Source organism: Salmo salar, chromosome ssa03, assembly GCF_905237065.1.
Source record: "Salmo salar chromosome ssa03, Ssal_v3.1, whole genome shotgun sequence".
NCBI lineage: Eukaryota > Metazoa > Chordata > Actinopteri > Salmoniformes > Salmonidae > Salmo > Salmo salar.
The window spans coordinates 60,736,583-60,762,116 of NC_059444.1; the positions used below are offsets into that span (position 1 = coordinate 60,736,583).

The following is a 25,534-nucleotide window of genomic DNA, read 5'->3' on the forward strand; positions in this document are numbered from 1 at the left end:
AACCAAGTTCAAGCCTATGAACACTGAGAGGACAGCCAATCACCAGTTATTCACAAACATGTATTAGATTTATTGTTGAAACATACACAATTCTCAGTGAGTATACAGTATCTTGTATTTTGTGTTGGACTCTAGCTGTATTTTGGCTAGTGGCTACACACTTCAATGTACAGTAGTTGTTTTCATGGGAGTTTTCTTAGATGACTCAAATCTCTACATTCAATGTGCACTGTAGATCTGTTTCACTAGTGCTAGCCTGGCAGTAGCACCAGCTCAGAGGTGTAAGAAATCTGCGAGTTCTTGGGATCCTCCGTAGCGTCTGTTGTTGCGCCTTCAGCAGAGAATAAATTATGAAGCTGATGATGAGAGGGTGTAAATGAGTGCCATCTTTTTTTATTCCTGTCTCTGTAGTCTATAATGAAGAGACTTAAAAAAGGTTATATTAACTTGTATTTATTCAGGGTAGCCCAAATGAGACCAGGGCCTCATTCCTAATGGTGCCCTAAGTACAAACACTTTCTCACAAACAGGAAGAAAAAAAAGCGCATTACAAATAAAACAAGAAGAATAAAAAATAACCACACCTCAACACCACAATTTCAACAAATAATACTCTAGAATCAATCGGAACAACTGCAATCCTAAACTGCCGTAGTGGCACCAAGGAATCAAGATGCAAGGAATTTTGTAGGTTATTCCAACAATAGGGAGCACTTTTAGCCCATCACTATGAACAAAAGACTACTTTCTAAAATAACCAATCTAACCTCATTGGGCAAAGACTGAGAGACGATTGGGAAAGAAAGGTGGAGATGATTTAGAATCCTCCATCCCACACGGAGACACGACTAGACCACGAGGCCATCTATGTCTGAATGTGACAATACACACCCACACTGTCAACACCATCTGATAAAAAGACCTTGGCAGTGACACAAAAGATGAATGTAGAAAATTAATTATCTGCTCCCAACGTAAGGTGTACTCTCTCTGAAAGGCAATTTATTTACATCGGAAAATATATGAAGACCAGTCTGTCAGTACAGTATGTTTGTCTACCCTAATGGCTGCATTCCAATTTTCCATCCTTATCCTAAAGTGTGCACTTGCCCACTCCTCATCAGGGATTTGAAAGCATTGGATTGCTGTAATCATTGGCCGGCGTTTGTTACCACCATTGTTAAATACATATGTGTCATGTGACCCACCTCGTTGGCGTTGATGCCGTTGTTGACAGACCAGGTGGTCTGGAAGTACTCCAACATCCTCTGTTTCAGCAGCTGGGGCAGACGGTGCACACGGATAAAGTCCTTGATGTCCTTCATACGCGTGTGGTAGAGCGAGCGCCGAGAGTACATGCGCTGGATGATGGCCGTCACGTTACCGAAGACCACTGCATGCATCAGGGCTGCAGGTCGGACGAGGACCAGGGAACATGGGGGTCAAGGAGTATTACAAGATTACTAATTTGTGCTCAAAGCACATACATATGCAGAAGAGAGTCATACCCAGCCGTCACCATGCCTTAACACTTTTCTTAAGAGATTTGTGAAGACATCTCGAGACATCTTAATACAAACTCCTTCGGGATCGGTGTCCTGTCTGCGGGACGGTTGAGCTAACGTAGGCAATGTGATTATCATGAGATTGTAAGAAGCAAAAAAATATTTCTGATATGGACAGAAAGCTTAAATTCTTGTTAATCTAACTTCACTGTCCAATTTACAGTAGATATTACAGTGAAATAATACCATGATATTGTTTGAGGAGAGTGAACAGTTATGAACTTCAAAATGTATCAATAAACCAATTAGGCACATTTGGGCAGTCTTGATACAACATTTTGAACAGAAATGCAATGGTTCATTGGATCAGTCTAAAACTTTGCACATACACTACCATTCAAAAGTTTGGGGTCACTTATAATTGTCCTTGTTTTTGAAAGAAAAGCAAAAAATTTTGTCCATTAAAATAACATCAAATTGATCAGAAATACAGTGTAGACATTGTTAATGTTGTAAATGACTACTGTAGCTGGAAATGGCTGATTTTTTATGGAATATCTACATAGGCGTACAGAGGTCCATTATCAGCAACCATCACTCCTGTGTTCCAATGGCACATTGTGTTAGCTAATCCAAGTTTACCATTTTGAAAGGCTAATTGATCATTAGAAAACCCTTTTGCAATTATGTTAGCACAGCTGAAAACTGTTGTCCTGATTAAAGAAGCAATACAACTGGCCTTCTTTAGACTAGTTGAGTATCTGGAGCATCAGCATTTGTGCAACTGAGCTGGAATAATACATTATGGCCTTTCCCTTGCATTTCAAAGATGATGTTACAAAAAAACCAAAAAAAACAGCTGTTTTTTATTTGTATTATCTTTTAACAGATCTAATGGGTTATATTCTTCTACATTCCTTTCACATTTACACAAACTTCAAAGTGTTTCCTTTCAAATGGTATCAAGAATATGCATATCTTTGATTCAGGTCCTGAGCAACAGGCAGTTAGATTTGGGTATGTCATTTTAGGGGAAAATTTGTAAAAAAGGGGCGGATCCTTAAGAGGATTTATTTTAATACATGTCTTGAAGAATGAAGAAAATACTGTTAAAACCTGTTAGGGCTAGAGGGCAGTATTGACACGGCTGGATAAAAAACATACCCGATTTAATCTGGTTACCACTCCTACCCAGTAACTAGAATATGCATATACTTATTACATATGGATAGAAAACACCCTAAAGTTTCTAAAACTGTTTGAATGGTGTCTGTGAGTATAACAGAACTCAAATGGCAGGTCAAAACCTGAGAGATTCCTTTACAGGAAGTGGCCTGTCTGACCATTTCTTGAACTTCTTTTCCATCTCTATCTTTTACTAAGGATCTCTGCTCTAACGTGACACTTCCCACGTCGTCCATAGGCGCTCAGAGCCCGGGAAAAAACAGAATGTCGTCATTCCAGCCCCAGGCTGAAACACATTATCGCCTTTCTCAAGTGGCCGATCAAGGGACTCTGGGCTTATGCGCGTGACCCGACCGCCCCCGCCTTTGTGATTTTTTCCTCTGTTTGCCGAAAAGGAGATTCCCTGTCGGAATATTATCGCTTTTCTACGAGAAAAATGGCGTAAAAATTGATTTTAAACAGCGGTTGACATGCTTCGAAGTACGGTAATGGAATATTTAGAATTTTATTGTCACGAATTGCGCCATGCGCGCGACACTTCTTTACCATTTCGGATAGTGTCTGGAACGCACGAACAAACGCCGCTATTCGGATATAACGATGGATTATTTTGGACCAAACCAACATTTGTTATTGAAGTAGACGTCCTGGGAGTGCATTCTGACGAAGACAACAAAAGGTAATCAAACTTTTATAATAGTAAATATGATTATGGTGAGTGCTAAACTTGCCGGGTGTCTAAATAGCGAGCCCGTGATGCCTGGGCTATGTACTTAGAATATTGCAAAATGTGCGTTCACCAAAAAGCTATTTTAAAATCGGACATATCGAGTGCATAGAGGAGGTCTGTATCTATAATTCTTAAAATAATTGTTATGCTTTTTGTGAACGTTTATCGTGAGTAATTTAGTAAAATGTTAGCGAATTCCCCGGAAGTTTGCGGGGGTATGCTAGTTCTGAACGTCACATGCTAATGTAAAAAGCTGTTTTTTGATATAAATATGAACTTGATTGAACAAAACATGCATGTATTGTATAACATAATGTCCTAGGGTTGTCATCTGATGAAAATCATCAAAGGTGAGTGCTGCATTTAGCTGTCTTCTGGGTTTTGGTGACATTATATGCTGGCTTGAAAAATGGGTGTCTGATTATTTCTGGCTTGGTACTCTGCTGACATAATCTAATGTTTTACTTTCGTTGTAAAGCCTTTTTGAAATCGGACAGTGTGGTTAGATTAACGAGAGTCTTGTCTTTAAATAGCTGTAAAATAGTCATATGTTTGAGAAATTGAAGTAATAGGATTTTTAAGGTTTTGAAAATCGCACCACAGGCTACAAGTGGCTGTTACGTAGGTGGGACGCAAGCGTCCCACCTAGCCCATAGAGGTTAAAGATGTCTTAAAAACAACAAATGTCTTCAAGAAGTCATTTCAGAAGAAGCTTGTGTCTCAATATGTTTACTAACACTGCCTCGCTTCCAATGAACTTACCCCCCATGAGTATGATGCAGATGGACTTACCTTACCCCCCATGAGCATGATGCAGATGGACTTACCCCCCCATGAGCATGATGCAGATTGACTTACCCCCCAAGAGCATGATGCAGATGGACTTATTCTCCCATGAGCATGATGCAGATGGACTTATCCCCCATGAGCATGATGCAGATGGACTTACTCCCCATGAACATGATGCAGATGGACTTACCCCCCATGAGCATGATGCAGATGGACTTATTCTCCCATGAGCATGATGCAGATGGACTTATCCCCCATGAGCATGATGCAGATGGACTTACTCCCCATGAACATGATGCAGATGGACTTACCCCCCATGAGCACGATGCAGATGGACTTATCCCCCATGAGCATGATGCTGATGGACTTATACCCCATGAGCATGATGCAGATGGACTTACCCCCATGAGCATGATACAGATGGACTTATCACCCCATGAACATGATGCAGATGGGCTGATCCCCCATGAGCATGATGCAGATGGACTTACCCCCCCATGAGCATTATGCAGATGGACTTACCCCCCATGAGCATGATGCAGATGGAGAAGATCTTCTCGGCGTCTGTGTTGGCACACACATTGCCAAAGCCTACACTGGTGAGGCTGCTCAGGGTGAAGTAGAGGGAGGCGATGTAGGCACTGGGCATGGAGGGGCCGCCAACCGTACTGTTGATGTATGGGGTCTCCAACCGCTTCCCCAGCTCCTGCAGCCAGCCTGGAGAGTACAACAGGACAGGGAGGACAGAGAGAGGGAGAGCGAGGGAGAAAGAGAGAGTGAGAGGGGGGAAACAGAGAGGGGAAAAGGAAGAGAGAGGGAGAGAAAGAGACAGAGAGTTTACTGTTTATTTTTATTGTTTATTTCACTTTAGTTTGTTATCTACTTCACTTGCTTTGGCAATGTTAACATACAGTATGTTTCCCATGCCAATAAAGCCCTTGAATTGAATTGAATTGAGAGAGAGAGGGGGGGAGACAAAGGAAGAGAGAGGAGGAGAAAAAGAAAAATGCTTTACAGGGATCTGATAGGAGACCAGTGAAAGAGTTTGGGTTGCTTTTTCCTTTGTGTCTGCTTGACTGATGATTCTCTCCGTCCAGAGGTGATATTATAGAGTGTGAGGTATCCTTGCTGGGAGTAGTCTCAAACCGTCTCTGTCCATTGTCCTACACTTGCTGTGAGGTCGACTGGGAGGGTGTTATGGAGGGAGATGGACTGAGAAACCAGTTCAGAAGCATTCGGGCTTGTCCAGGGACCGAGTGTGCAGAGTGGCCATAGCATCTAGCTGTCAGGCAAGTTAAATGAGTTACTGTGTTACAGACACATTTAGAGAGAATAGTGGTCACACATGGCTGCTTCCCTATAGTAAGCCAAGGAGCTCGACAAAGGGAAACATTATGTTGATGTGTCAACTGTGTGAGAGTGGTCCAACAACCACACACAATATACAAACATACACACACAAACACTAACAAACAGGCGCTCACCTATATCCCAGGTGACAGGGTCGCTGCTCTCTATCTCCTTGCGGCCAATGACGTACCAGACGCAGGCCATCCAGTGGGCAAGCAGGGCGAACACAGACATGAGCAGGGTCAGGACCACAGCACTGTACTGGGAGTAACGGTCCAGCTTCTGTAACAACCGCAGCAGCCGCAGCAAACGCACCGTCTTCAGGAGGTGGACCAGCGAGGTCTGGACAGGAGGTAACAGACATGTTTACATGCAACGATTCATGTAGAGAAGACAATTTGCACTGTGACAGGTGTAAAGGCCAAAAGACGTTAGAGAGTTGAGTCATAGTCCGGTTGAACTCGTCAGACATTATATACAGTATAGACGATCTATCCTCTGTACTGAACTGATATCTCCAGGGATACGGTCTAGCTGAGATGCAGTGAGCAAACATTCCTCCTACCACTCCAATATCCCACTTCCCCCAGAGGCTAAAGATACATTCATCAGTAAAGAACAGCACATCTCTTGGAAAGCTTGAGAAACAAATGATTGGTGGAAAAAGGGGTAGTTGAACACTATCACATCTCAGAAGCCCAGGTAGGATTAAGTGAGAAGGCTATTGGCTGAGATTTAAACTGTGAGACAGAGAGAGAGAGCGATGGGGAGTGCAGCTAGTGGATCGGGGGAGGGACACTAGAGAGAAGGAAGGAGCAGCTCAATAAAGCATGGAGGTGGCAGACCTAATCCGTTACAATTCAATGCTCATGGGAAATAAAGAGGACCAACAACATATTTTAAGAGGGAAAAATATTATTCTGGGAAGGGCTATCGAATAAGCACTGTCTGTTCAAGATAGGATAATGAACTGCCAAACACCCATGACACCTATACATGCACAGTCAATGCCCCCATACAAACTCACCACTGTGATGTTGAAGGCGTAGAGGAGGTCAAAGGGCAGAGCAGCAAAGAGGTCTATAAAGAACCAGGTGCCACAGTAATGGAGGTAGATTGAGCGGGCATCGTACACCACCTGACCCGACTGACTCACGAAGGTGGTCCTAAAGTTCAGGATGATATCTGAGGAGGAACAGGGAGAAAACCCACCAGAACATGAGCAAAATAATATTTGATCCTTTACTCAATAAGTGTGTAAAGTGAGTGGATAGGCTACTACATTCCAGCATTTTTCCAGGTGAGCTGTAAATGCTAATTATGGCATGACACCAACGGTTTAAAATAACACACGATGTGATGATAATTTTGTACATGAATGTCACTGCACATAACTACCATTTCCTCAAATTAAAAAAGTCTGAGCCCCATCACAACTGTTTTAGGATCACACATCCATCGGAGACAGGAAGTCTCTAACTGTGGCTCAAAATGTGAGCTGTAACCAGGGGTGACACAGACACCATGATGAGTTGGTAATGAAGGTTGGTGAGAGAGTACAGTCAAGCGTGACCGATTTCCAAGGAAACACCCACTGCCACAGCAGGAAAGAACTATTCTTGATCAACTATATTCCAGAGGAGCTAGCTACTGGTGCCAATTCATTTAGCCACCGGAGTGATATGACATTTACCATTGGAGTACTATGTTGCCACTCTCAGTACTGTTATACAACAGTATGTTACCTAGAATGAAGAGCATTTCCACGGCGATGTCACTGGCAATGGTGCTACGGGAGTCACAGTCGTTGTCGTCCTGGTGACTGACGAAGCAGACATTGAAGGGCACGGTGACCGCCACGTAGAAGGTAGCCAGGAGGATCAGCCAATCCCACAGGGCCTTGGATACGCTGTAGTGGAGCAGGATGAAGCGGGACTTCTGCACCGCCGCCACCTTGTACTCTGGGAGAGAGGGCTTCTGGAATACACTCTGCAGGGAGACAGGGGACAAAGGGTCACAGGTCATAGGTCCCAGGTCACAGACAAAGCCTAAAACACCACACTGGCACAGTATCTATGATAACATCTCAAGAATGCACTGAAACCTACTTGCCCTAGCTACATCAAAATCAGTGTCTGCAGCTCTCCCTTTGACCCCAATCCAAACTCCTCTGTGGCACAAGAGAGGAGAAGTAAATGTTCCTTTTAGGAATAAAGGACGTCAAATCAAAGTTTATCGGTAGCGTACACAGTTTAGCAGATGGTAAAGCGGGTGCAGCAAAATGATTGTGTTACTAGCGCCTAACAGTGAAGTAAAATGTCAAACAATTACACAAATAATCAGTAACTAAAATCAAGAAACATCTTAAGGGTTCAATGGCATCTTTTCAAGACAGACATATAACCTTCAGTACTCTTCTACATTTGCACACACTGTACAGAGATTTTTATATGATTTCTTTCTTTTGTGTTATTGACTGTACGTTTGTTTATGTGTAACTCTGTGTTGTCGTTTTTGTCGCACTGCTTTGCTTTATCTTGGCCAGGTCGCAGTTGTAAATGAGAACTTGTTCTCAACTGGCCTACCTGGTTAAATAAAGGTGAAATAAATAAATAAATACAAATAAAATCATGCACTTAGTGGCCACAGGCTCACAGAAGTAGTAGCTGCAGAAACAGTAGCAGGTAATCTAACAGGCCTGGGGATCAAATGGAACCTCATTTCACTTTACAATACATGAAAGACCGGGAGAGACCGTTATCGACATGTTCTTTTCAACACATATGCAGAACCACTGACTTTATCCTCCATAAATGACAGAGTATGAAGGAGATGAAATATGGATGAGGAACTATGGAGATCCCTTGAGGTAATGAGATCTGAAAGTAAATTCCCTCTGTCGTTCTTCAACATGACTAGAGAGGCTGCTGAATAGGTCAGCAGAACCTCCAAGTGGGAACCCTTGGTGGGATAATAGCTGGGTACATTATGGGAGATCATTCGTTGGTAATTGCACATGGAGGATTTAGATGCACAACAACAACTGAATGTGTACAGAACTGTCACAGCAAAAGCGCAAATTTGAACATTTTTCAAAGGAATGCAATGCCACATAGACCATGCTGTTGTCAATGTTAACCACATTTTTTACACAATGATAAAAAACATTGACTGATCACCATCAAGTATGTAAAAGGCAGAATTTGGAGAGAGTGAATTTTCATATATGTCATAGATCTTTTAAAGTTTGAAGTCTCTCAGCATTTAACGGTACAATTGACGTATCTTTAAATAACAACTACCTCATATAGGGAAAAGGTTGAACACCCTTGGTTCTGTCTGTCCACTGCTGTGTCATACCGTGACCTCTCTTCGGGTACTTTCCTTTAATTAGTCAGATGATACCCCAGCTTTCCCATGTCCCAATCTGCAAAAGGCCACACTGCATCTCTCTGTTGCTCTATATATACCAGCACTACAAAGGCCACACACAGCCGACCGGAGCTTCAAAGGCTGCCTGATCAATTCCTCTATCTGGGCCAAGCTCAACCTTCCTCAAATGGATAGGTAAATGTCACCTTGCTCTATATGCTCCAAAACACATCTGCTCAAATATGTTTTCATTTGAATGTGGTAAGAATGTGATTTTACATGTGGTATGAAAACAAATGACGTCATCTTTCAGAAAGCTGGTAATATAATGAAATGATGCCTTTCCTCTAAAGAAACAATTCCTTTTTTGTCAATTAATCAATACACTCTACTGTACGGTCCAGTGAGATCCATGGGAACTCACATTGGGCAGTTTCCCCTTGCCCCTCTTGGAGAACTGGTTGGTGAGGTGGTACAGGACAGTCCTTCCCCTCTCCCTGGCTTGGGAAAAGTGGGAACGGCTGCGTTTTCTGCTCTGATGTGTGTCCTCTGAGATGCCTGATGACATAAGGACCATAATGAATGGGGTTTTACACTTATTAAAGCATCATAGTCTAAACTATAAACGGTTCAATAAGGTGTAAGCCACAGTGTTGCGGAGTTAGTAGAATACCTGTGGCCTCCCCCCCTCTCCTGTTGCTGTGATGGTGGCTTTTTCCGTACGACTCAGTGACATCCTTGAAGGATAAAAGGAATAGAACCACTTCACCCTTCTCATTCTTAATTGGCACAATGTCAAGAAGGCACCAGAATGGATTTCCTGTGGAAGCAACATTATAGAAGAAGTTAGATTTAGTGGTACTCAAATGTTTTCAGCGGGGACCCAATTTTGTCCCGCCAGAACGTTTGGGGAACCCGTTCTTTTCCCAATAATTTCTCATGACCCCATCCCACCCCAGATCTAATGACACAACCTACAAAATCTGTAAATGTATATGCTTACGTCAACAAATAACCTTCAATTCATTGCATTTTCATCTCTTATCAAAATGAAAATAAACCAAAATACTTTTACTCAATAAAATTGTGTTTTTCAAATGATCTTCCTCAAAACGTTTGTATATTGTCCCATTAAATAATCTGCACTCTTAATTTAAATGACCTTGAACACCACTGAGTTAAATTATAATGACACGTGGAGTTGAGGACTGTATTTTACTCTACTCCTTCTTCTTATTGTGCAGAAGTGAACTTGTTGCATCCTCTGTCCATTGTTCTAAAAATACATTAAAAATATAGATCTGGTTGGATAGATTTGGTTGTATGGCGGGCCACCATGTGTTGACTGAATGCTCACCGTTCTTCATGTAGAAGCACACCTCCCCCTGGTACTCCTGCTGTCCCTCCAGGGCCTTGTCCACCTGCTGCCTCACCCTCTCACTGGTCTCTGCCCCGTGCAGGAAGCGACACGTGCATGTTTTCTGCATCACCTCAGTGCGCACAAACCCCGTCAGCTCGCAGAAGCCGTCCGAGCAGTACACGATGGGGTAACCTTGACGACCCTGGGCATTCCCAAGAAGGAAGTTGCTGTCTGTGGAAAGCAAGGAGAGAAAATTAGAGACACGATGTACTGTACCCTAACTCTGTCTGCGTGATGATTGCGTTTAAGTGGTCGACCAATTATTTCTGTCCCTCGAGTACACTGTGTGAGTCAGACATTAAATGGATGAATGTCCTTGCCCCTGAATGCTGAATTAGGCTATGTAATTAACAATCACGCTTGTGTTGAATACAGCCATCTATGAAGGTGGAACATAGCGTCAGGAATTCAGTCACTTTCAGGTTTCTTTCTGAATCTCTCTCTCTCCTCCCACTCATTTTCTCTTCTCAGGGTCTATTTCATCCTTTAGCTGTCTGAAAAAGAGCTCTGTCTGTCTCGGCCTCAGTCGATCTAACTAACTAACTCAACACATAGAACCCACCCAGCAGCCTCCAGTGACATCAGAGCAGGCTTTGAAGTTTAGGCCTGTGAAGTCTGGTGGATGTGATAGGAGAGAAGAGGGGACCCAGTTCACTCTATGGGGGCCCACATCCCAGGGGGCCCCCCAGCAGGTGCCTGGGGACAATAATGGTGATAGGAAATGAGCATCATGTGTAGTATCCTCACATCCTCCTGCCCATGTAACCAAAGACAGCGCCAGCCAATCACAGGACAGGCTGGAGCTTCTGATTCAGTAGCTGCCTATTGATTCTGTCAGACTCCACTGAAATACCAACCACCTCTCAGAGCTGCACATCTGTTGAACTGTACAGGCACTCAGGCTGAGCGGAAGGGAAGATGTACTTACAGCAGCAAGAATACAGGTGCGGTGGCACGGTCATTTAGACCCCTTTCTGATATGCCCAAGTCACGTTTCAGCTATGAATCATTTGTGTTATATTGTTCTATTTACGTTTTAGTCATTTAGCAGACACTCTTATCCAGAGCGACTGAGTTAGTGTGTTCGTCTTCAGATAGCTCGGTGGGACAGACAATATCAGCAAGGTCAGTGCTAGTAGAGGACAAGGTCAAGTGCGAGTGTTAGTTCAACAAAAGGCAAGGGTGTTGTAGATTTTTTAATAGATGTATTTATTTTTATGCTGTGGGATTATTTAACATACTCCTTGAAGTTTTTGTTAAAATTTGATTTGCTTGATTTAAATGTACCTCTATGTAGCTGCTATTTACCTGCTTACTCTGTTGAGAGAGAGAACATCATTGTGTATTTGGTACAGCTATAAACATTTATGAATGATATATTCTTCCATAGTGAGTTGAACAACTCATCTCCATAAAGAAATGTTTTGCAGGCAGCTGTTAAATGGACCATCTCCCTCCCATCTGCTCCACCCTTTCTAAAGGGTTGCAAAGTAGACTGTATTGCAGCACTGTGCATCATTGTGCAGAGACAATTGCCCCTCACAGATGTCTCCCACAATCCAATGCCTGTCTGTTGTCACCTGTCCCCAACTATCAAGTCCATTAGGTCACTCCAAGTCCATTGGGTCACTGCCGTATAGAGTTACCATAGGAAATGATTCCACTGTCTGAATTCAATTCCATAATGTATCTATTCATCCACTGCTCTTCCACACAGGGGTGGTTTGCGTTGGACAAGATAGAATTTCATGGCCAGAGTTTCCTATTCTCGACTGTACATGTGGTGATGGTCTGGTCATACCCTGTCAATCAATACACTAATTATCTCCGTTATTATTAGATGCATAGTGCGTAAACACTGAGGTCACAGTTTGAGTCTTTACATAAGCAGCCCATTATCATTAGCTAATGAGGCAATCTGGATAAGTCCTCCTTGAAACACAAGAAAATAATAGACATTTGCATTGACAATACTGTAGATGTTGTGGCAGTATTATATACACACTAAGTACACAAGTCTAATTGATCATTAGTTCACACAGAGTGGTGAAGAGGACCTAAGTGCTCCAGATCTCTTGTTAAGTTCGTTCTGCCACAGTCCGACCCCCAGGCAACCCTCAGCCTACTGAGCCATGGACTAAGTCTGGCTGTTGTAGAAAGCTGTATAGATGGAGGATATCTTTAGATTGAGGTAGGTTGTATACTGTTACTGTATACATTATTTCCTCTAGAGAAAGACATTCAACTCTTGAAATGTCACAGTCTCTAAGTGACTCATGTAGAGATAATTAGTACAGAAGCTACATGAGACTTTATGTGCCCAGGCTTGGGTTGCCATAGCAATTTGTAATTGTTTTTAATAAAAAGCATATGGCGAAGATGTTATTTCCACAAGGAGGAGGTAACCAGGATAATAGATTTGCAATAAATGAATCCTATGGGAAAACATACTGATTATTAAAAAACCTGAGGTGTATTTGGACCAATAGAGTTGTTTTTACAGTAGCTTCATGATTTTGATTGTTACTTGGCTTAGACTGATATAGACAAGTGAAACAAGGTTGTTTTTCTAAACCAAAGCAAACAGATGGTAAGTCCTTTCTCCAACATGACTCTATCATTCTGCTAAAATGCACCCAGTCTCTCTCTCTCTCTCTCTCTCTCTCTCTCTCTCTCTCTCTCTCTCTCTCTCTCTCTCTCTCTCTCTCTCTCTCTCTCTCTCTCTCTCTCTCTCTCTCTCTCTCTCTCTCTCTCTCTCTCTCTCTCTCTCTCTCTCTCTCTCTCTCTCCTTTTTATCTGATGGAAGAATGGCAGAATGGAAGTTCATAGTGAAAGCCATGTCGAACCTTCAAAGCTCTTAAGTGCTTCTATTTCTCATTGCCTCTCTCATTTTCTCCCAGAATAATTTCTGAAATGACCGACCGCACGACAAAAGGGACTTCTTTACTTTTCAGTTCATGCACTTGTAGCTTCAGTAATTGACATTAGGTGACGAAGAGCAAAACCCAAACCAATCTACTTACATTACACAAGCAAAAAAGCCAGGCCCTTTGTGTCAATCAAATCAAATCAAATTGTATTTGTCACATGCGCCGAATACATTTACATTTACATTTAAGTCATTTAGCAGAGAGAATACAAAAGGTGTACAGTGAAATGCTTACTTACAAGCCCTAACCAACAATGCAGTTTTTTTAAAACTTTTTTTTCAACCCAAAAAAATACGAATAACAAATAAAAGTAACAAATAATTAAAGAGCAGCAGTAAAATAACAATAGCAAGGCTATATACAGGGGGTACCGGTACAGAGTCAATGTGCGGGGGCACCGGTTAGTCGAGGCAATTGTGATAATATGTACATGTAGGTAGAGTTATTAAAGTGACTATGCATAGATAATAACAGAGTAGCAGCAGTGTAAAAGAGGGGGGGGGCAATGCAAATAGTCTGGGTAGCCATTTGACTAGATGCTCAGGAGTTTTATGGCTTGGGTGTAGAAGCTTTTTAGAAACCTCTTGGACCTAGTCTTGGCGCTCCGGTACCGCTTGCCGTGCGGTAGCAGAGAGAACAGTCTATGACTAGGGTGGCTGGAGTCTCTGACAATCACAACAACAATAATCACAATTTGTGAATTGAAATGGAGGTGAAATGCCATTAAATAATTAAATGCCTCAATTAGGAGGGTAAAGCTGTGTGTAGCTCCCCTCCCACACATACAGTTAGACTAAATCATTCTGTGGAGCGACAATGAGACAACAATGAGAGCTTTAGCCTCATTGTGCACACAAATACAACTATTGCTGCGTAAACGTTGCAATCGATAACTCCGCTCTGACATCCCGGTACCATAATCCACAGAGTGCAACCTGAAATGTACATATAAATGGGAATAACTGTACAATGTGTACATGTGTACTGTCCTTAGTAGTTTATTTGCATTCGGGCAACGACTAAATAATGTATTAAGAGTGAAATGAGAAATGACATAATGGATTGTTATAGAGGGAACTGTCCTTCGTCACAGCCTGTTACAGTCCACCAGACATTACTAGGGTTACTCATTTGGTTGTGTATGGGATGGATGGAGTTACGTATATTAGCCTACTTTTGCAGAGTGGGTGACTGATATCGATACCCAGGTGCTGTTTGATTGGCGCTTAACCCCTACATAATTATGTTCCTGCTCACATGTTGGGATCATTTGGTTCTCACTTTCCTTCATTCTGTAATCGCTTGGTCCATTCACATTACACAATGGAGAGGGTCATTGAGTTGAGGGAGGCAGTCAGACATACATTGCAAACATACCCACATCCACCCATTTGTTGTCGCGCATGCTATTAGAATATTATGTCATAGGTCATAGGTTGAAGTCAATTATTTTGACATCTATTATACACTGTGTGGGCTCCTGAGTGGCGCAGCGGTCTAAGGCACTGCATCTCAGTGCTAGAGGCGTCACTACAAAGCCTGGTTTGATTCCAGGCTGTATCAGAACCGGCTGTGATTGGGAGTTCCATATTGCGGTGCACAATTGGCCCAGCGTCGTCTGGGTTAGGGTTTGGCCGGGGTAGGCCGTCATTGTAAATAAGAATTTGTTCTTAACTGATTTGCGTAGTTAAATAAAGGTTAAATAAAAATTAAAAAAATGAAGAAGCTGCCCAGAAGGTCTTGAACTCGGACAGAAGAAAGTCAACGTTTTGGACTATTTTATCAGCTCCCTACAGACATTTCAAGCTCCAACTACATCTCTTCCCTTTCGATAACGGCTCCCTGCACCTCCCACTTCCCCCAGACCGGTTCAGTCTTGTCCATTAAAGCTTTTGGCCAGCTCCTCCACCCACACCATGACACGGAGGACCTGTAACCCCCAAACTTGTGAAAAAAGTTATTCTGACTCTGTATTTGTGTGGGTGTGTGTGTGCAGCCTGGTCTCATAGACTAGACGTATTAGTATGATATGTTACATTTCGTATGGTTACGTAAGACAGCAGGCTACTTAAGGGAAAAACGAAAATAGGGTGGTTGTTCGGGGTGGATGGGTAAACAGGCATATAACGTGAACATCTAGCAACCCAAAGGTTACGTGTTCAAATGTCATTACGGACAGCATTAGCATTTTAGCTAATTACAACTTTGCAACTACTTAGCATGTTAGCTAAACCTTCCTATAACCTTAACCCTAAACTTTATTTATTTATTTATTGTACTTTTTACCCCTTTTTCTCTCCAATTTTGTGATATCCAATTGATAGTTACAGTCTTGTCCCATCGCTGCTACTCCCATACGGACTCGGGAGAGGCGAAGGTCGAGAGCCATTCTGCCTCCGAAACACAACCCAGCCAAGCAGCACTGCTTCTTGACACACTGCTTGCTTAACCCGGAAGTCAGCCGCATGTGTCGGAGGAAACAACTTCTAACGGGCAACCGAAGTCAGCGTGTATGCGCCTGGCCCGCCACAGGAGTCCGTAGTGCGCGATGGGACAAGGACATCCCAGCCAGCCAAACCCTCTCCTAACCCGGACGACGCTGGGCCAATTGTGCGCCGTCTCATGGGTCTTCCGGTCGCGGCCGGCTGCGACACAGCCTGGGATCGAACCCGGGTCTGTAGTTACACCTCAAGCACTGCGATGCAGTGCCTTAGACTTCTGTGCCACTCGGGAAGCCCAACCCTAACCTTAACCCTTACCCTAACACCTAGCCTAGCTAACCTTAGTCACCTAGCTAACGTTAGCTATAGCCACCTAGCTAACATAGCCACCTAGCTAACATTAGCCACAACAGATTGGAATTCGTTACATATCATACGTTTTACAAATCCGTAGCGTATTGTACGAATTGCAATGCATTGCATATCATACGAATTGTAAATCGTAACATATCATACGAAATGGGATGATGGACATCCACCAATGAATACAACGTAACATGTCATATATATATATATCAAACCGTAACATATCATATCATCATAATTGGAGTGTCCTGGGTTTACGTTTACTATGTTACGTCTACCCCTGAGTCCAGGTTGGTGTGTGTGTGTGTGAGTGTGTTTGTCTTCACACTGAATTCATTAACTCAGCCAGGACACAGATCAGCGGCCACACAATAGCATGATGTCATGTCTCACTTCTTGTAACCCACTGAGAAGAGTGTGATCCAATCTGACAATGGGAAAGTGCATCATGCAGCTTCGACAGTAGTCCATTAGTGACATATACTTATTGTACAAACCATTATGAACGCCTTCCTAATATTGAGTTCACCCCCTTTTGCCCTCAGAACAGCCTCAATTCGTCAGGGCATTGACTCTACAAGGTATCTAAAGTGTTCCAAAGAGATGCTGGCCCATGTTGACTACAATGATTCCTACAGTTGTGTCAAGTTAGCTGGATGTCCTTTGAGTGGTGGATCATTCTTGATACACACGGGAAACTGTTGAGCATGAAAAACCCATCAGCATTGCCGTTCTTGACACACTAAAAACAGTGTGGCTGGCACCTACGACCATACCCCGTTCAAAGGCATTTAAATCTTTTGTCTTGCCCCTTCACCCTCTGATTGTGTATGTGTGCCATTCAATGTCTCAATTGTCTCAAGACTTACAAATCCTTCTTTAACCTGTCTCCTCCCCTTCATCTACACTGATTGTGGATTTAACAAGTGGATTTAACAAGTGAATTTAACAAGTGACATCAACAAGGGATCATAGCTTTCATCTGGAATCACCTGGTCAGTCTATGTCATGGAAAGAGCAGGTATTTCTAATGTTTTGTACACTCAGTATATATCCTATGGTCAAAAGCAGAGGTGCTTAATAGATGACAAACTAAGTGCATGAACTGTGAACACATATGACTAATAATAAAATAGCTTTTAGGTTGTGAGCGAGCTAAAAGAAAGGGGAGTCTAATGGCTCTGTGCAGGCTTTCATCTTTTTAAAGATGTGGTGCAATTCTATACTCAAGTGTTCTGTGTGTAAAGAAATAACTCCTACACAGCTACATAGACCTAGTGCACTCATGGATCTTAAAGGGATACTTCAGGAGGCAATGAAGACCTTTATCTACTTCCCCAGATTATTATGTCTCTGCGTGCAGTTTGAAGGAAGTTGCTAACTAACGTTAGCTCAATTGCTAACTAGCGACAGCGCAATGACTGGAAGTCTCTGGATTTGCACTGACACAAGTTAACATTGGCTCGCTTCATTGCCAAAATCCCGAAGTATCACTTTAATGAGGAGCAACACAGACAGCAAACACACAACAGCCCAACAAGTGGCACTTCAATCCAAAACAATATACAGCACACCCACTCCTCTGCTGAGCTCTCACCACTCTCTCCATCACTGTCACAACCTGAATTACTGTCTTGACTGGCTGCCCCTCTCCAGTACCACTTACACACAGTGTTGACTGACTGCCCCTCTCCAGGACCACTTACACACAGTGTTGACTGGCTGCCCCTCTCCAGTACCACTTACACACAGTGTTGACTGGCTGCCCCTCTCCAGTACCACTTACACACAGTGTTGACTGGCTGCACCTCTCCAGTACCACTTACAGTCAGTGTTGACTGGCTGCCCCTCTCCAGTACCACTTACACACAGTGTTGACTGGCTGCACCTCTCCAGTACCACTAACACACAGTGTTGACTGGCTGCACCTCTCCAGTACCACTTACACACAGTGTTGACTGACTGCCCCTCTCCAGTACCACTTACACACAGTGTTGACTGGCTGCACCTCTCCAGTACCACTTACACACAGTGTTGACTGGCTGCACCTCTCCAGTACCACTTACAGTCAGTGTTGGGGAGTGGTGAACTACATACAGTTCTTCTAGTACTTTAACAACATTTTGTAGTAGTAGTGGAGTGGTAGTTGGACTAAGTGGTAGTTGAACTAAATTCAAATCTAGGTAGTGTTTTCAGTAGTTAATAATTGTTTTGACATGTAGCGGTGTAGCTTCAATTTATAGCTAGAGCACTCCTAATATCTCTAGGAGTAATAAATATAATTTTTGTCTTCATCTGTTGTTGTTTACTACTGTATTTTTGCTAGCTAGGGCCATTTACTTTAAGTGCTGTCTGTCTTTCCAGTAGCGTACTTAGTGTATGAACTGCTGACTGCTCATAACTTGCAGCTGATTGTTGACACATCAACCAGGAATAAAGGGCAGGGCAATTTGTGACTGTTATTGTTTTGGTAATCAGTGGCTGTATTGGAGGGGGAGTGGTTTGTCCTCTCCTATGCAATCAGCAATTAGTACCGGGAAGTGTGCTCTTCACCTCTGCTAGGCAATTAGCAATTAGTGTCAAGCCAGTCAAGGCTTCAAGACGGGTCACTCAAATGAGACTGCTCTCCTCTGTGTCACGGAGGCTCACCGCACTACCAAAGCTGACTCTCTCTCCTCTGTTCTCATCCTCCTAGATCTATCCGCTGCCTTTGACACTGTGAACCATCAGATCCTCCTCTCCACCCTCTCAGGGCTGGGAGTCTCAAGCTCTGCACACTCTTGGATTGCATCCTACCTGGCAGGCTGCTCCTACCAGTTAACGTGGAGAGGATCTGTGTCTGCACCAAGTACTGGTGTCCCCCAGGACACCACTACTGGTGTCCCCCAGGACTTGGTTCTAGGCCCTCTCCTCTTCTCTCAATAAGTAGCCAGGTGGTAAAAGCACATAGCTGTATTCATTTACATCCACTAGATGGCACTGTCCCTATAAGATATCCATAAATAATGTGTGAGAGAGGTTATGGGATTGCGCATGCGCAGTGTGTAGGAGTGAGAGCAAGTAATTACACTGGAGAGCTGTTGAAATCCATCGTGGGTCCAACAATACTTTAGATGGGTAAATAATACTTTTTTTTATCTTACTCTTGTACCGGAATATATCATATTCTGCATCATCTGCAGTGTATAAGAGTTAGTTTTGTAATATTTATGCAAGATGGTAATGTTAGCCTGTTGATACTTTCAGATTGACATAAGGATGTTAGCTTCTTGCTAGCTGAATACCAGTGCTCTCAGAACCACGTGGTGGAGTTGATGATAACATTATTTGAAGCGTGAGTAATTATCAGAATGACATTCTATTTCATGTAAAGCTTCAGGGTGTTGTATTTTGTAAAAATTTTTATCGTAATTTAAATGTTTGATATGATATTTCCCCCAGTGCAGTATAGGTGAGATGTTCCATGTGGTATTAGGGTATCACCTCGACAATGTGTTTGTAAGTATTCCAATTGTTTTATGACAAAATGTATTTTTGTTTTCCATGCACAATGTCATTTTGTTTATGGACATCTTGTACCCAGAAATTTGAAATGTTAGAAAGTCCATTCTAACTGAACATTGTTGTCTCTGTATTTTCTTGTGTTTTTCTATAGAAAGCAGAACCACTACTGTTTATGCATTTCACTTTGTACTTATTGTACTAAGATTGTTTTTATGCACTTTACTAACAGATTTATTTAACGTGATCGTGATTTAAACTGAACTTTACTTTACGGTGGTTTAAACTTGCGGTGATTACCCTCTTACATTATTCTATTTTAAATTTAAGCTTTGACAGAATAAACAACCCTAAATTAGTTTGTGTCCTGTGCTGGGTTTACTTTCGCCAGGCTACATATACACAGGGTTGGGGATGTAAGGGATTACAAAAAAACGGTAACTGTAATCTGTTACATTACCAGCAAAAAAATTGTCATCAGATTACAGATACTTTTGAAAAACTAGGTGATTACTTTGAGGATTACTTTTAAATTCAGAAAGGATGTTTGCAAAAAAAATCTTTGACACTTCTCTGTTTTCTTAATGACATTCAAATCAGCATTGAAAAAAGGCACAACTCTAAGTTTGTTCCATCTGAGAGAGTCTGACCACAAGTCAGAGACCACTATGATGACACACAAAATGTGTTTGATGGATCGCGGGAAAATATCAGAAATAGGCTTTTGTAGGCTACAGTCCAAGCTATATCTTCCAATGGTGCGACTGCTGTCAGCATCCAAAATGTATCCAACTTGAATAAACGATTGGAGGTAAGGATGAGAGCAGTGGTGTAGTCTACGGTGATACAGATATCACTTATTATTGGTACCTACATACCGCATTTATGTGAATCACAATGCTGCTCTCTCATTTAGCTAGTTGTGCCTTATGGCTTGTGGATGGCTGTTCAGAAATCTAAATCTGTATTTGAACCCAATAATGGTTGAATTTAAGATGCCTATCATTCATTCTTTTTTAAACCAGCAGACTTCCAGTGAAAAATGCTATTTTACAACAGATGCATAGTATCCCAGCCTATGGAATAAAAGTGGGGCTTTTATTGCTCAATCTAATTCATGCTGATAAAAAACTAAATCCATAGGCCTAATGGACACATGCTCAAATGTGTACACTTTTGATAGACTTAATAGGGCAATCTGTAGTTGCTACATCCATTTTTGGACTTATAAATGATATATAGTAATGTAAAGATATCATTCAATCATATTATTATGTCATGCCGAGGACGCCAGGCTGCCCAGTACTACGCACTCCTGCCACCATCATTACACACACCTGTTTCCCTCGTCACACGCTTCAGCGATTCATTGGACTCAATCACCTGTTTTCATTACCTCTCCTATATTTGTCTGTTCCCTAGGTTGTTCCCGGCTTCAGCGCTATTGTCGTCATGTTGTTTTGTTCCCCCTGTTTGACGATGTTCCTGCTCTGTCACTTGTCCGTTCATTAAATGTTTACTTCCTGTACCTGCTTCTCATCTCCAGCGTCGGTTCTTATTTTATTATTATGTATTAGAATGTATTATGTGTTATATTATTATGTAGTAGAAAGCGATTGGTTAGAATAAGCCTACACAACCAACCATATTATTATGTAGTAGAAAGCGATTGGTTAGAATAAGCCTACACAACCAACCAAATTTAACATCCATACATGGCCAGCTGTGTAAACTTTAACATTGATTTATTCTGCAATAGATGCCATTCAATTGGTAACATACATTTTTGTCTTACTCTAATGCCTCTTAAGGGGAAAGTAATCTAAAAGTAACTGAATGTAATCAGATTACGTTATTGAGTTTGGGTAATCCAAAAGTTACGTTACTGATTACAATTTTGGACAGGTAACTAGTAACTGTAAAGGATTACATTTAGAATCTAACCTACCTGACCCTGCATATACACCAAGTCACTCGGCTCCGTCATATCCTCACATGGTCTCTCCTATCATTGCTATGCAGATGACATTGAACTCCTTTTCTTCTTCAGCCCCTTCTGACACCCAGGTGGAGACACACATATCTGCGTGCCTGGCAGATATCGTGCCTGGCCCACAACCTCAAGCTCAACCTCGACAAGACGGAGCTTTCTTATTTCTCCTAGATATAGGACAGACAATTCAAAACCTTATTCCTTAGGATTTTTTTTACTGTCTTTTTTGCCATTTATGAATGTGTTATTCAATGTGTTTCTGTGGTATTTGGTACTAAAAGCCAAATTCAATATTTTATCAAATACTTTTTAAATATATTTTTGGGATACCTAAAGGGTCCTAAAATGTTAAATCAAATAGCTAATTGATCCATGGTAGGACCATCTTAAAACAATTCCATATCCCAGTTTATAACCCCCCCAACGTCTTAGACTGTCACGGTTGTCGTAATGGATGGACCAAGGCGCAGCGGGTATGTGAATGCTAATTTTATTTAACACGAAACAAAACAAGAAAACGATGAACGGACGACAAACAGCCTTGTAGGCTCACACAGCAGTACAAAGAACAATCTCCCACAATCCCCAAAACAAACAAACTCCTAATTATAGGACCTTCAATCAGAGGCAACGATAACCAGCTGCCTCCAATTGAAGGCCCCAATCCCAAATACTAAACATAGAAATAAACACCCTAGAAACAGACATAGAACTGTACAACATAGAACTAAACCAAAAACCCCGGAAACATAAACAAAACGCCCCTCTACATAAACACACACTCAAAACCATATAAAACAAATACCCCCTGACACATCCTGACCAAACTATAATAACAAATAACCCCTTTACTGGTCAGGACGTGACATAGACTCTAGAGAATTTGTATTAATCCCACAGCAGCCCCCCCCCAAAAAAAAAACAGTTGTGCTTCTCGATGCTTCTAACGCTTGACACCATGCGCTTTGAATGAGATAGTCATAAATATATTTAAATCCGTCTAGCAGTAGTTCTGAGTTAAAATGTAAAGGTAACTGCCGATTGAGCCAACATATGCAGCATTTGCGGTCTCCACGAACGCAGGGACATTGCCTTTAAATCGAGCTATAATGCTGATCTTCCGCAATACTTCGGCGATAATCCTGCCCAAAATCAATAGGTGGTCATATTTTCATTGACGCGCTGATGCAAAATCAAAGTGGAAATCTTACAATGAAAAGTCACAATGTATTAAACACAACTTGTTCACAACTTGTAAATTACCTCACCAGTAGCACAAAGGCAGAAAGGCTTGAGTAAAGGGTATACTTACGGGTGCCATCAAAGTGGTTGGCGATGGTGTCCAGGAAGGTGTTCTGGGGGGCCAGGAGGCCCTTCATCACAGGCATGTTGTCCAACGATGAAGACACAGCTGGGCTCACCAAGTCACTCCATCCCTGAACAGACAGAGCTGAGAAGAGGGCGAGTCAGACCAACGTAACTCTGCAGTCGGCACTTCAACAGATACTTCCCCTTGATCCTGCCTCAGCACTCAGCTACAGGTCAGCTGGGTATCAGTGGCATTTACCTCAGTCTCAGGTTTATAGCCTTCTTTCTTCCACCTTTCCTCTTCTTTATCCCAAGTAAGGCTGATTATCTTTCTTTCTTTCTCTCTAGCTCCTTCCTTCTCTGTAGTGTGGGTAGTTATTCTTCTCACCTTGGATCAAGCTAAGGTGTTGTAACTCACTGTCAGCTTAGAGTCATCAAGTTAGGTAGTGTATCTCTCTGTTCTTCTCTCCTCACAGATCAGTCTGAAGTCTCATCTAGCCCCAGCAGGAGAGCAGGATGCGCACGCCACTTCCGTTATCTGAGTCAGTACTCTCTCTCTCTCTCTTCTCTCTATCACACAGTCTCTGCCATTCTCTATCGCTCTATCACCCCTCTCTCCCTGTTTCTGTTTCTTTCTCTCTCTCTCCCTCCCTCTATCTCCCTTTCCTCTTTCTCTTTTGTCTCTCTCCCTTTCCCCGAAAGCGAGAACCCCCTGCTACTCTCCACTTCTCACTGTTTATTAACAATACATTTCTCGGTTCATTCTCCTTCTTGCGCACGCCTTCAGGCTCTATACCTTATCTTACTCTGTCCTCTCATCATCTCTCTCCTTCACACACTAATAGACACTCTCTCTTGTTGCACCCCCACCAACAGAAACACTGGCAGTCAGTAGACCAGTGAATCTCATCTGGCTTTCTCTTTCATTCTGCCTCTCCCCTCCCTCTTTTTCTGCTATACACACCACTGCCATCATCCACTTCTGATCCTGTATCCTTACAAGGAAATAGGGATGAGAATACCCATGTATACCTGTTGACATGCACAGGGAGGCAAATTGTACACACACGCATGTAGGCACACACGCACGCACACACACAGCTTTAGAATATATAAGGAACAAGATTCACATGTATATACATAAACACATACATCATCAGAAGCCTATAAGGTCTTATAAGCATCTTACCCAGCTAGCACATAATGTTCTGAGAACCATGTTTCTTAGAGCTTGGTGAGAGCATGGTTGTCCTCTGGTTATTTTGCATACAACCTTCTCACAACGTTCTGGGAATTGTTCAGGATAGTTGCTTGGCCTTGGAACATTCTCAGCACATTTAAGGAACTTGACAAAAAAACAATTTCATTACTTTAACAGAACGTTTCCTAAAAGTTCAAACCTGGTTACATTTAATTTAATTTTTGGTAATGTTCTAGAAAAGTTTTGCAACTGGTTTGGCATTGGGAATGTTCTCAAATAGTTCAGAGAACGTTGAGAAACAACGTTCTTCTGTGGGAATTTCAGTATTTCAGCATAACATTTCCTACAGGTTTCCTTGTGGTTCTATTTAAAGTAATGTTCCCAAATTGTTCCAAGAACGTTAAGAAACAATGGTATTCTGTGGGAATTTCAGCACTTCAGCATAACGTTATTTGTAGGTTTTCTCATGGTTCTATTTAAAGTCATGTTCTCAGAACATTAAGAAGACTTTCCATAAAAACCACAAGAAAACATTAGTAACGTTCAAAGAATGTTTTAAGAATGCTTTTTAAAACATATACATTCTGTACTCAGGGTCAACAAGGGGTCTCTCTATCCTCTATCTTGTTAAGTGTGTTCAGGTGTGTTGGCCGCGACCACTAATTGGCCACACCTGATCTTAAGGAGTGCTTGTTTCCTTTGAAATGCAATCTGTTTGAATAGACTAAAATGAACAGCTTTGAATGAGTGAAAAAAAAAACATGGCATGCTAGCTCCGTCCTGCATAGAAGCTCATAGGTTCAAATCCCACTGATGCCGTGCCACAATAAAAAATAAATGTGTTTGCATGATTAATGCTAAGCAAATTCATTTCCGTATGTCCTATCTGTGCTTGGAGTTCAAAACAATTAACCTAAGCTATCAGTGTTATTAAAAGTCTTATTGAAACAGTCAGTGAAAGTTGAGGAAGTTCCAAAAAAAACTCCAAATAACCTTTACATTTCATTCTCAGAATGTTAATAAAACCTCCCAGGAAAACTTTCAGGGAACCATAGTAAATTGTTTTCAGAACCTCCCTGCAACCTAAAAATGTACATTCCCAGAACCCCCAAAAAACGTTCAGTTTTACCAGTCAGGAAAATTATGGCTTCGTTCCCAGAACCAATGGGAAACCAAAAATGTACATTCTCACAACATGGAAGGAACCAAATGTGCTAGCTGGGTAGCTTGGTACTGCATGAGTAAATGAATATAGAAATGTATCCCAGACAGACTCCCTCTCTCTCTTAAGCACCTGTTCTAATTAGCACCTCCTCTATACCTACCAGGCGATCTGACATGTAACCGAGAGAAAACATGGCACGGTGAACGTGTGTTGGTGTTTTTCTGTCGATATTGCATGGTGAATTGTTGGTGTGTTTGTGACCAGGTGAGTGGATGGAA

At 42.1% G+C, this 25,534-nt stretch overlaps 1 protein-coding gene across 1 annotated transcript in view; it reads right to left on the reverse strand.

Annotated features, from left to right (window-relative positions):
• Positions 1–23,704, reverse strand: part of LOC106601023 (potassium voltage-gated channel subfamily H member 4-like) — a 30,138-nt gene extending 6,434 nt beyond the window's left edge. Inside the window, exons 1-9 of the mRNA XM_045715016.1 lie at positions 22,895–23,704; positions 10,289–10,522; positions 9,605–9,751; positions 9,356–9,489; positions 7,305–7,548; positions 6,587–6,744; positions 5,694–5,901; positions 4,732–4,926; positions 1,209–1,408 (exon numbers count right to left, since the gene is read on the reverse strand). Of these exons, the coding sequence (XP_045570972.1) occupies positions 1,209–1,408; positions 4,732–4,926; positions 5,694–5,901; positions 6,587–6,744; positions 7,305–7,548; positions 9,356–9,489; positions 9,605–9,751; positions 10,289–10,522; positions 22,895–22,970 (1,596 nt within the window). The 5' untranslated portion in view covers positions 22,971–23,704. The remainder of the gene's footprint in view (positions 1–1,208; positions 1,409–4,731; positions 4,927–5,693; positions 5,902–6,586; positions 6,745–7,304; positions 7,549–9,355; positions 9,490–9,604; positions 9,752–10,288; positions 10,523–22,894) is intronic.
• Between the last annotated feature and the right edge of the window lie 1,830 nt (positions 23,705–25,534).